This window comes from Copadichromis virginalis, linkage group LG14 (genome assembly GCF_057382275.1).
Source record: "Copadichromis virginalis isolate Kocher_CV1m ecotype Utaka linkage group LG14, C_Virginalis_male_GT1.1, whole genome shotgun sequence".
In the NCBI taxonomy this organism is placed as follows: Eukaryota; Metazoa; Chordata; class Actinopteri; order Cichliformes; family Cichlidae; genus Copadichromis; species Copadichromis virginalis.
In genome coordinates this window covers 10,523,503-10,536,225 of record NC_140631.1, presented here as the reverse complement: position 1 = coordinate 10,536,225, position 12,723 = coordinate 10,523,503, and the positions used below count along the sequence as shown (strand labels likewise).

The window sequence follows — 12,723 nt, the reverse complement described above, 5'->3', positions numbered from 1 at the left end:
GACTGTGCATTACATATGCTTTTTAAAACTGGACAAAAGTAGAGAAGGACCATGCTGTGTCAGAATGCAGCATGGTTGTATATTTGCACGTGCACCTACTTTGAACTACTTCAAAATAAAGAAAATTGCTTAAGTGCAGTGACCAGAGTTTGCCAACAGATGGCAACACTTGTATTTATTTCTAGACATTTAAAAATCCACCTTCATTAAGCAACATAAGGACTCTGTCATGCATAGTATCCCCACATGAAAACTGCTACAGCCATCATGATGAGAGCGTTGACGTCCACTGCGTTCTTCCACACTGGGTCCTCACTGATGTCGGGCATCTGCACCGGTTCCTCAGGTTCTTCTTCGTCATTGGTCGGGGAGGAACTGCCACCCTGGCCAAAGAACCGTTTGATAAGTTGGCAGATCCCAGACTGCTCTTCCTCTTCAGCCACTGAAAGGGAGAAATAGTTTGTAAGCTGCTTTAGTGAGTGTTTCTTCTGCTTTTCTCCATCACTGCGATTTCACTTTGTTTCTTACCTGCATCGCTTTTATTCTCCCTCATCCTCCTGCTGGCCTCTCTCCTGGCCCTCCTCCCTTTTTCCTCTTGCTCCCAGTCCAGATCTTTTCTCTCCTCTTTGGAATGACGAAGGCTGAACACCAGACGATGAAGCTGGAAGGCATGTTTTTGTCATAAGCATTTGATAAATAAGGCCTTATTTTGGCCCTCAGTGAATCAGTGCTGTGTAAATCACTTACATGCTGGTCATCTATTGGCTCGCTGCAGCAACTGACCAGCAACACAAGCGCTGAGGTACAGAAGAAGAGGATAATGGCAAAGTGGAGGTAATGGATCCCACACACCAGGTAAGGGCAGCTGGAGGGGAAAATACAGCTGCCGGTACCAAACCAGAACTCAAGCAACATCCGACACAAACCCATCAGCAGACCACAAATCAGGCCCCAGAAGGCACCCTGCAAGTGGAGGAAGATGAGTGTTATGTCATATAACTGTGACTACACCTGGTGTTTCATCGCTGTAATGTTGGCAGACGATGTCTCACCGTTTCATTGACCCTCTTAACAAACACAGCCAGGAGGAAGACGGCGGCGATAGGGGGAGCCAGATAGCTGGAGACGGACTGGATGTAATCAAACAGCTGACCGCTCTGTGCCGCCTGCACCACCGGGATCCAGCAGATACTGACAGCTACAATACACAGAACCCAGACTCTAAAGACCAGAGAAAATATGAGAGTTTGGTAAATCAGTCCATATCAGTTCAGTTTTATAAACCTCTGCTGTTTATATTACTTTCCTAGGAAAGGAAATGAAGAACTTCTCGTATGATGTCTTCAGCAAAGTGTAATTCTTTAAAACTCTACTGCTTGTTATTTAACAAAAGTTTCTGACATGCGCATTATTACAGTGTTAGATGTTCATATTAAACATGTTGTCACCTCTTGGCCAGGACTCCCTTGAAAAAGAGGTTTTTAATCTCAATGGGACTTTTCCTGGTAAAATAAAGGTTAATAATAATAAACATGGCCATAGTTTCAAATAATAAGGTCAGTGTGTGTGCAACAAGTTCTTTTTGGTTATTTCTCTACTCCTAGTTCATTTTGACGAGCAAAGTAAGAGCAGATATTCTTAAAACGATCCTCTCAGGGACGCTGCTCTGGCTCCAAACCTTCAATTTACGAGGGGCTGCCAATCAGTAGCAAGTTAGCCTACACAGAGCTAGGGTTAGGGTGATGAAAACAAGGGCTGTCCAGTATAAGATAAATACGATTATGTTAACTGTGGCTAATGCAGGGTTACTCAAGCAGAGTCCAAGAAAAGGACCTCTCTTTGGTTATGCTGGTTTTCTGTAACATTGAGTGTTACAGAAAGCATGCTGCACTGTACCTGCCTACGACGATGAGCTCACGCTCAGTGGCCTGTGGTCTGATACGGGTCCAGATGTCCATGGTGAACAAAGTGCTGCTGCTGTTAAAGATGGAGGCCAAAGAGGACATGAGAGCAGCCAGCATCACAGCCAGCATCAGACCGCGCAAACCTGGACAAAAGCGTGACAGGAAGCAGAGCAGGGGTCATGTAAGGCAAAAATAACCATCTTTTTTTTTTTTTTAAATGTAGCCAATAATTGTGTCCTTACCATCCGGCATTATTGATATCACCAGTTTAGGATAAGCTATATTGGAGCAGCCCACCTCAGTCCCACAAATGTTCTTGCAGAGTTCAGGGACCACACAGCCAACCTCATCTATAAAAACACACACACACAACGTTCAGACACATCACCTGCCTACAGCAAGTCAAGCTTACAAGCGAGAGTTCAAAAAGCTTAATGGAATTATGGTCTTGGATTTGAGATGAGTCACTTTTGACGATTCGGTCTCAAAAGAGCCAGGCAGGTTCATAAGGATGCAGTGTGCACCTGCCACTACTAGTGTAGCCCACAGACCTGGGTAGAGAATCCTGCTGATCATGCCGGGGAACACCATGAGGAACATGGGCAGCAGTTTGAGGTAGCCGCACATGATGCAGCCGGCCTTCACGTCTGTGATGCTGCGAGCTGCGAGGCACCGCTGTACAATCACCTGGAGAAAGACACAGACTAACGATATGTGCCTAAAGGTTCAGACATTTGCTTTAAAGTAGCAACTGTTAATGCAGTAATTCTGCATCTTATGGGCCTTATTAGTGTAACACAGCATGTGAGGATGCTTTACTGGGGGGCAAATGAAATACTGGTTTGCTAATGTGTTTTTCTTTCATCCTTCACCAGCTAGACTATTTTTCTGTATTGTTGCACTCCATTGGTTCCTCCTCCTCCTCCTCCTTGAGGACAGGCGCCCTTGTACCAGGTTATCAGCTTGACTTCAGTGTATCGTAAAGACAGTTACAGCAGTGTATGTGCGCTGCAGCTGGCTCCACAGTGTAGCGATTTACACATTCGACTAACAAGCGAAAGATTCTGGGTGGAGACATGAATCCCTTTGGGGTAATGCCAGGAAGGGAATAAGACTGTGAATAAAAGAGCTGCCCAAAGTAGGTTCTTCTGTGAGCTGCAGTAAGCCTCTCTGAGTCAGCGGTAGTGTCCGCTGACTGCATAAACAGAGAAGTTGAGAGAAAGGCTACAAAGTTTGTCTTTAACTATTGATTTTTAAGAACTAAATTACTAATATTGGTAAAGCGTGCCATTTAAAGTTGTAACTCTGACAACATATGTTGCTGTATTTCACCTTTTATGGTAGTTGAAGCTGTTAGAAACTGGCTGAACTCCCTGGCTCCCCAAACCAAAGTGCTTCCACTGATATAAAAGTCACCTGATCTGTACACCAGTACCAGATGCCCCCTATTGGAATCCCAATCAGCACCCCGGGCCAGGGCAGGTCCCCTGCAGCTGGGTCTCTCAGCAGGTTGAAGGCGTCCGCTCTGGGGGTGTAGCAGTGGGGGGAGATGTTGTAGCGGTGGGGTTCCAGGGAGGTGAAATTAAGCGGCGTGGCGGAGCTGTATTTATTAAGCAGAGCGCTGTAGCCCCCGACTTTAGCAAATGCTAGAGGTGAGAAGGAGAAAGCATGAGGATAATTTGTGCTAGGACCCCTCCCTCTAAGGCTGATGATGCTTAAAACACACTCAATTTCCCAAAATCTCAAACAGGACTCTTGCTTGTGTGTGTAAGCGTGTTGTGTTTTTACTGTTCAATAGTCCAGAACTCTCTTGTTGTGTCAAACTGATATCCTAACTGAAGACATGAGTCAGCTGCTGAAGCAGCACTAACTGCTCAGAGGATTAGTTAATATTCTACACCAGTACTAGACTGTGATTTCAAGACGTTTTAGTAAAGAATGGTTGTAGAGTCAGCAAAAGGTGTGGTGGGGTTGCATGTCTGCACTGTCAGCAAACTGTACACCTCTACTGTAATGAAGTCAATGATTGCAGACCCTGGTTAACGTCTTTCCTGTTGTTGTGAAACTGCTGGGGACCCAGGTGTGACCCGCGTGTTGTGTCGTGCTGCAAAGATTGGACTCACAGAAGCCGGTAAGGACAAAGGCCCCAGCAATGATGACAAAAGTCTGAACTGTGTCGGTGTACATCAGCGCAGCCAGCCCACCTGGTAAGACACACACGCACACGCACACACACACACACACACACACACACACACACTGAACTACACTGATATGGAAAAAATCTCTGCAATATTTTGTCAACGTAAAGTTGTCAAGAAATCAGAATATAGGACCCTGATATTATTTTTTTAGTCTAATGGGGCGAATTTTAGTATCATTGCATTCTGCAAAAGACCTTTCATTAAACTCTCTCTGCGCTGTGGTTGCACTCATCTTTTAAACTCTGTAAGCCAGAGCTTATCCTACAAACTACAAGTTCCCACATCCAAGGTCTCCCTGGTGATATCACTATAGCAACGTAATAGTTATATGGTTTCACATGTGTAAAGTTAGTGGAGTAGACCTTAAATAAATAACTATTTCATCCCCTGCTAAATTTGGAAGTTTGCTAACTTGTAAAGAAATGAATGGTCTCTAATTTTTATGGTAGTTTCATTTTAATGGAGAGAGACAGAATATCAACTCAAAATAGATTAAAAAAATTAAATAAATGTTAAAAATTGATTCGCATGTTTTTGAGTGAAAAAAATATTTGTCTTGTCTTGGTAGCCGGGGATCGGTCCGCCAGGGCCTCCGCTCCTGGCCGCCGTCCGACTCACATTGCACCCAACCCCTACAGTGCCTCCTGCGGGTGGTGGACCTGCAGGAAGATGGGCCCACATCCCTTTTTCGGGCTGTGCCCGGCTGGACCCCATGGACTAAGGCCCGGCCACCAGACACTCGCCCTCGGGCACCCTCCCTGGGCCTGGCTCCAGGGTGGGGCCCCGGTAACCCTGCTCCCTCGATAGTCTTTTCATACGGGTCTTCTGAATCGCTCATTGTCTGGTCCCTCACCCAGGACCAATTTGCCATGGGAGACCCTACCAGGGGGCAAAAGCCCCCAGACAACATAGCCCCTGGGAACCCTGGAACACACAAACCCCTCCACCAAGATAAGGTAGTGATTCGCGGTTTTCGTCCTGGTCGCGGAACACTGGACTAGCTCTTTATCCTCTCAAGGATACTCGAGGGCGCATGGGAGTTTGCCCAACCAGTCTACATGTGTTGTGTGGACTTGGAGAAGGCATTCGACCGTGTCCCTCGGGGGGTCCTGTGGGGGGTGCTCCGGGAGGCCCATTGCTACGGGCCATTCAGTCCTTATACGACCGTTGCAAGAGCTTGGTTCGCATTGCCGGCAATAAGTCGGACTCGTTCCTGGTGGGTGATGGGCTCCGCCAGGGCTCCCCTTTGTCACTGATTCTGTTCATAATTTTTATGGACAGAATTTCTAGGTGTAGCCAAGTGGCGGAGGGCTTTCACTTTGGTGGTCTCAGGATCTCATCTCTGCTTTTCGCAGATGATGTGGTCCTGTTGGCTTCATCAGGTGATGGCCTACAGCTTGCCTTGGAACGGTGCGCAGCCGAGTGTGAAGTGGTGGGAATGAGAATTGGCACCTCCAAATCTGAGGAAATGGTCCTCAGCCGGAAAAGGGTGGAGTGCCCACTCCGGGTCGGGGATGAGTTCCTGCCCCAAGTGGAGGAGTTTGAGTATCTCGGGGTCTTGTTCACGAGTGATGGGAGAAGGGAGCCGGAGATCGACAGACAGATTGGTGCTGTGGCTGCAGTGATGCGGACGCTGTACCGGTCTGTTGTGGTGAAGAGAGAGCTGAGCATAAAAGCGAAGCTCTCAATTTACCGGTCGATCTACGTCCCTACCCTCACCTATGGCCACGAGCTGTGGGTAGTGACCGAAAGAACGAGATCGCGGATACAAGTGACAGAAATGAGCTTCCTCCGAAGGGTGGCTGGCCTCTCCCTTAGAGATAGGGTGAGAAGTTCGGTCATTCGGGAGGGGCTCAGAGTAGAGCCGCTGCTCCTCCACATCGAAAGGAGCCAGTTGAGGTGGTTCGGGCATCTGACAAGGATGCCCCCTGGGCGCCTCCTGGACGAGGTTTTCCGGGCATGTCCCACCGGGAGGAGGCCCCGGGGCAGACCCAGGACACGCTGGGGAGATTATATCTCTTGGCTGGCCTGGAAACGCCTTGGTGTGCCCCCGGATAAGCTGGAGGAGGTGGCTGGGGAGAGGGAAGTCTGGGCTTCTCTGCTTGGGCTGCTGCCCCCGCGACCCAGCCTCGGATAAGCGGAAGAAATGGATATTTGATCCCCAAGCAAAACAGGACTTAGTACAGCATGAAGAGACCCTTGTTGTCGAACACGTCTCTTATACTTGGTCACCAGGTTGGCTCACATCTCAGCAGGGTCCACTCCTCTTTACGGAAACTCTCTAAATCATTTTGGCTTCTTGGCTGCTGCTTGGCCACTCAAAGTTTCATGTGGCTCCACAGATTTTCTACAGGATTGAGGTCTGGAGATATGCAAAGTCACTACCTTTCAATGGACTGAAGTCATCTTGTACCCTTAGCAGAAAAACAGTCCCCAAGCATTGATGTTTCCCCCTCTATGCTTGACTGTGAGGATGGTTTTCTTTGGGTCATACTCAGCATTTCTCTTCCTACAAATATGGTGGGTTGAGTTGATGCCAAAGAGTAGTGTTACTGATGGTATTTTTAGTGACTGTGGTCCCAGCTGCCTTCAGATTATTAACAAGCTCCTACCATAGAGTTTTGTGTTGTTGTGGAATTTTCTATTAAAAAAGTCTACAACAAGGTCAGCTGTGGTCAAGCTACACTGCTCAAAAAATAAAATAAAATAAAGGGAACATTTAAACAACACTATGTAACTCCAAGTCAGTTACACATCTGTGAAATCAAAATGTCCACTTAGGAAGCAACACTGATTGACAATCAGTTCCACATGCTGTTATGCAAAAGTACAGACAACAGTTGGAAATTATAGGCAATTAGCAAGACATCCCCAATAAAGGTGGTGACCACAGACCACTTCACAGTACCTATGCTTTCTGGCTGATGTTTTGGTCACTTTTGAATGCTGGCGGTGATTTATCTCTAGTGGTAGCATGAGATGGAGTCTACAACCCACACAAGTGGCTCAGGTAGTACAGGTCATCCAGGATGGCACATCAATGCGAGCTGTGGCAAGAAGGTTTGCTGTGTCTGTCAGCGTAGTGTCCAGAGCATGGAAGTGCTACCAGGAGACAGGCCAGTACATCAGGAGACATGGAGGAGGGCAACAAACCAGGAGCAGGACCGCTATCTCCACCTTTGTCAAGGAGGAACAGGAGGAGCATTCCCAGACCTCTGCAAAATCACCTCCAGCAGGCCAGAAATGTGCATTTGCTCAAACGGTCAGAAATGACTCCATGAGGGTAGCATCAGGGTCCAACGACCACAGGTGGGGGTTGTGCTTAGAACCCAACATCGTGCAAGTCGTTTGGCATTTGCCAGAGAACACCAAGATTGACAACTTCACCACTGGCGCCCTGTGCTCTTCAAAGATGAAAGCAGGTTCACATTGAGCACATGTGACAGAGTCTGGAGATGCCATGGAAAACATTCTGCTGCCTGCAACATCTTCCAGCATGACCAGACCAAAACAAAAGGCTATACAAACCTCTACAGTGAAATCCTAAGCACCTAAATCTAAATGTAAGAAAAAATTAGAATTTTCCCCGTTACAGTGTTGATCCACCTCCTTTCTCGTGATCTATCCCTGACATCCTTTTACAACTCTTTGGTCTTGTCTGTCTTTGGTCTAGGCTGTCCATATGGTGATGGACAGCCAAATCTCTAGAAGCCATAATTCTGGCTGGGTTGTAGGGGATCAAATACTTATTTCATGTACTGTATAGATCAGGGGTGGGGAACTCCAGGCCTCAAGGCAGGTGTCCTGCACTTTTTGGACATCACCCTGGGTCAACACACCTGAATCAAATGATTAGTTCATTACCAGGCCTCTGGAGAACTTCAAGACTTGTTGAGGAGGTAATTTAGCCATTTAAATCAGCTGTGTTGGATCAAGGACGCATCTAAAACCTGCAGGACAGCGGCCCTTGAGGCCTGGAGTTCCCCCACCCCTGGTATAGATCCTACCATACCTGTAACAGTGTACAAAGCTGTTATTAACAGAAGGGCGATGACAGCCACGTAGATATTCCATCCTAACGCCTGCTGGATAAACACTGCTCCTGAAAACATATCCACCTGGAGAGAGACAGAGATTGAATGAAGAGAGAAATACACACAATAGGGACAGTTTTTTAAAACACGTGTGCACTAATGGGATCACTTACTGAGATCTTAGTCAAAATGTACAGTAACAGTGAGATAACTGACAGGTAGAGGCTGATTCTGGTCCCACCAAACCTCTTCTTCAGGTACTGAGGCATCGTGATCACCTGCCACAGCACAACACACCAGTGAATGGCTACACTTTATGATGCCTGAAATACAGCACAGGCTGAACTTCTTACCCCGGCTGTGAGGTAGACAGGTACAAACAGCCAGCCGAGCAGCAGCACGATAAACAGAGCCTGGCACATAAAAACGAACAACACACAAAAACACGCGACATATTTAGACCTTCTTCCAGTCACTTGTTGTCATTTACAGTGTGTCTAATGTAGGCAAATAAGGTGACTGTTACACTCCACTCAAACCCTCCAACGGCGATGCCGCCAGCCGCCCCGGTGCCTGCCAAACCAACAAAGTGACCACTGCCGATGTTGCTGGCAAACAGAGACGCACCAACCTGCAAAAACCACACGAGATGCCGATCCAGCAAAATTACAGGAGCTTTTAATAAATAACTGATCATTAAATTAATTAAACTGGCATTTCAAAGGCTTAAAATCACGAAAATTATTGAATATTTGGTCATTTTTGCCACGAAGGTGTTGAGAGGGAGAGAGAGAAAATTTGAGATCTGGCACTACATAAAAAACATATACTAATTAATGCAATCAAATGAATTTTGATGCCCGGGACTTCTGCTTCGGGATCTGTACATACACTTGATGCATTACTCGACTCTTCCTCCGCACAAAATGGACTGGTTACTCCAGTCAGAGGCACTATCACAGGAAAAGGCGAAAGAGATCTATGAAGCACGCAGAAAACGTAACAGTAAAACGCAACACTGACACTGCAAGTAAGACAAGAGAAACTATTTCAATGTGAATTTGTGATTGTTACAAGTGAAACAGCAAAACCAATAAATATTCTCTTCACTGCTGTTTATTTCTATGAGATCATTAGAGGTGTTAAACTTTAAACTTCATATGTTTAAACATTACAGGTTCCTCAGTACTGTAACGTAATAACTGTGCTTCATTTGGTGTTGTTACTAGGATGTGACTCAGCAGTTATATATACAGTACTGTGCTAAAGTTTTGAGATACCCTTTATTTCTTTATATATTTGCTAAGAAAATGGAAAAACATGCAAACATAGAAACAATATATAAGCTAAAAACAGAGTTTCTATCCAGGTATGCTTTTACTATACTGGCAGTGTGTTTGTGATCATTGTCATTCTGAAAAACAAAGCTGTTGTCAATCAGTTATTTTCCAAATGGTTTTGGATGTTGGTTTAAACTCTGACGATATTATTCGTGTTAATAATTCCCTAAAACCACTCACAGAAAGCCAGCTCCAAACCACGACAGTGCCTCCATCATGCCTTGCAGATGAGTGTAGACACTCACTGTTCAGAGATATACTGTACGTCTCTGATAGGTCAAATCAAATCAAATCAAATCACTTTTATTGTCACATCACATGTGCAGGTACATTGGTACAGCACATGTGAGTGAAATTCTTGTGTGCGAGCTTCACAACCCATATGGAAAAGAAATAGTAAAAACTTATATGTGATTAAGTAAATCATATAAGGCTTACATGATTTACTCATGAAAGTGGCCACTTTCTCATTACTTTCATACATTGTTTTAGTAAGTATCCAAAACATACAAGTTTCATTATATAATTTTTCAAGGGCTCTTATATCTGTTTTCACTCTTATATGCTTTTCATACAAGTTTCACACAAGACAGATACAAACTTTATAAGATTTATATATATCTTTTCCATATGGGAAGCAACAGAGTTGTGCAAAATACAAAGAAGGTTAAAGAAATGCAAACAAACGGTGTGCTTTATGACAGGCTGCTAGTAACAAAATGCCTAAATATACAAAAGTGGTTCCTCTCTTGAGTAAAGCGTCTTTTTTATGCTTCATAGATTCATATTTTAGTAGAAGGACTGTACTGAAAATGAGCGGGGGGGGGGGGGGGGGGGGGGTGTAATGTTAAAAACTGGTGACTTGGAAGAAAAATATCCAGAAACGTGGCTCAAGACTTTTGCACAGTTCTGTATAAAACCTATTCCTTCAACAGAGTATCTGTATAACACTTAGAGCTTACTTTGAATAAAATAATCAGTGAAAACATGGAGCTTAGAAACTCAGAACATAACCTGCTCCAGATCAGTTTGTGATGAGCAGAAGTTTCCATGGTGCTCTAGCCAGAGAAAGAGAGCCACTTCATTAATCTCACCTTTTTGCACAACCTTCAGGCCAAAAAATACAACTGAATGAGAGAGAATGCAACAGGAAAAGAAAAATGGACACATTCAGACATACAAATGTTTTCAGGTCAAAATGCAAATAGTTTGTGGCGCATTTTCAATTTCAGAACTGATGATGTTCGGTTGAAGCCTCATATTCAGAAATTTAGCATTTTTCAATGCAGGAGTGTGTGCTCATTCACAATCACTCACATTTATGGGGGATTATTATTTGATATACTGATCATGTTTTAAGATACTGCAAAAAGATTCTATGCAGATTCAATATTTAAAAATCCAATAACGATAGTATCGTTTTTATGTATTGGCTATTTATACACCGCCTTTGGATAAACCGCAAAGTATAGCACAATTGTTTTAAAATTACTTCAAACTTTGGTATTTCTGTGCAGCGCCTATTACTGGCTGATGAATACAGTGAAGATATTAAGCCAATAACAGTTTAAAGTGTACATTTATTGTGTATCTACTGAACTCACCGGCCACCAGGTCATGGTACGACCGGCCAAGAAATATCCCCCAACTGTCCCACGATTGGTCCGAAACATGGACTGGAACATGGAAAAGTGCGTAAACATCAAAGATGATCAGAATAATCAGGAATTCTCTAAGGCACACTTACCCAGACGCCAACACTTATCACCACAATGAAATATCCAACAATGATGGAGATGTCTGCTGGATTGCTGATGGTCACCTTGTCTGCCATTGCTCCACTTGTACCTAAAAACACTCTAAAACTTGACTTGATATGATTCCTTAGAGGAAACCTGCTTTGGGTTTACCTGCAACTTTTCTTCAAGTAAAGCTTTTTTTTAAAGTCTTGTCATCTACAAAAACAAAAAATACACCTACATTTCTGCATCAACTTGACTACAAAGATGAGCAGCAGTTAGGCAGCAAAGTTGGGGCGACTGGTCTAAGTGAGAGCTCTGGTCACTTTTGACAATGGGCAGATTCAGCAGTTTATTTATTAGAGTAATTATTAACACTAAACCATGAAAAACATGCCTTGAGTTAAGTAGCTCCACTGGATTGAATTAATATTTTACATGCACAATTACCCACTTTATGCATGTCCTGCATCTTTTATTCCCACAACAACCCGTAATGTTACCAGTAAAGATGGGTACTTTTCCTTATTTTGGTCAACGGTTCACTAAACAATGATAAAAATATGATTATTGCAAATCATTGTGACCAAGTCAACATAAAAGGTTCTGGCATGTCAAAAAAGTCACAGTCACAAAACACAAAAGCAAAAAAGTCCTTTATTCATTTGATAGCACTGCTTCCATTGAAGCATCCATTTGCCTTCCAGTTCACAAATGTCATTAAGTAATACAAATTAGGGCAGCTTCTTTGAATGGGCGCACGGCATGTGAGCCCTGGATGTGTGCGAAAAGCTTGTGTAGAACACATTTACGCCTCAGCATAGAAAACATGCATGCGTACAGTCACTTTTCACATGTCACACAAGCTGTAAGCACACCGAGGGAGAGGAAATCAGTTCGTCTGACATTTCCGGGGTGACAGCTCAGAGCAAGTCAGGGGAAATAATTAACAGGCAGTGTAGTGTGGAGTTTTCTGGAAACACAAAACAAACAAAGAAACCCTCACTGGTATGAATTCTTCCATATCAAATGTCTAAAATGGCAAACCGTGAGCAGAGACCATTACGGTCTCATCATGAGAGACTCGCATTACCAGCTCTTCCGTGAAACTTCAACACCAGGTTGGACTGACCTCACCTGAGGGAGAAGAGAAAGCTGCCAATCTACTGGCGGTCATATTTCAGCTAATGGCAGTGGCTCAGTGAAAGGCAGGAAGAAGCAAAAGTGAAACATCGGGTGCATAAGTTTTTGTGGAATGGCATTTTTTTTGTAGTTTTGCTTCAGCACAGTACTAGAGTGGATTTTAAACCATCAACGTGATTAAAGTGCAGATTTCCAGCTACAACTCAAGGGGTTTAATAAAAGTATTGCATTAAATGTTTAGGAATTACAGCTGCTTTTATACGCAGTTCCCCATTTCCAGAGGCTCAAAAGTAACTGGACAACTGACTTAAAAAGCAGGGTTATGGCAGTTGATGTGGTTCCATGACTAATTAAAAGGA

General features: G+C 44.3%; 1 protein-coding gene across 1 annotated transcript; it reads right to left on the bottom strand.

Annotated features, from left to right (window-relative positions):
- Positions 1-140: 140 nt before the first annotated feature.
- slc5a2 (solute carrier family 5 member 2) lies at positions 141-11,316 on the bottom strand. Its single transcript, XM_085479284.1, has 15 exons — positions 11,230-11,316; positions 11,087-11,158; positions 8,669-8,773; positions 8,496-8,555; positions 8,316-8,420; positions 8,121-8,226; positions 4,028-4,108; positions 3,321-3,550; positions 2,456-2,591; positions 2,147-2,254; positions 1,897-2,047; positions 1,053-1,221; positions 748-963; positions 529-661; positions 141-442 (listed from the first exon to the last, which is right to left on the bottom strand). The coding sequence occupies exons 1-15, from the start codon at positions 11,314-11,316 to the stop codon at positions 228-230; spliced, it is 1,974 nt and encodes a 657-aa protein (XP_085335410.1). The 3' UTR covers positions 141-227.
- Positions 11,317-12,723: the final 1,407 nt, after the last annotated feature.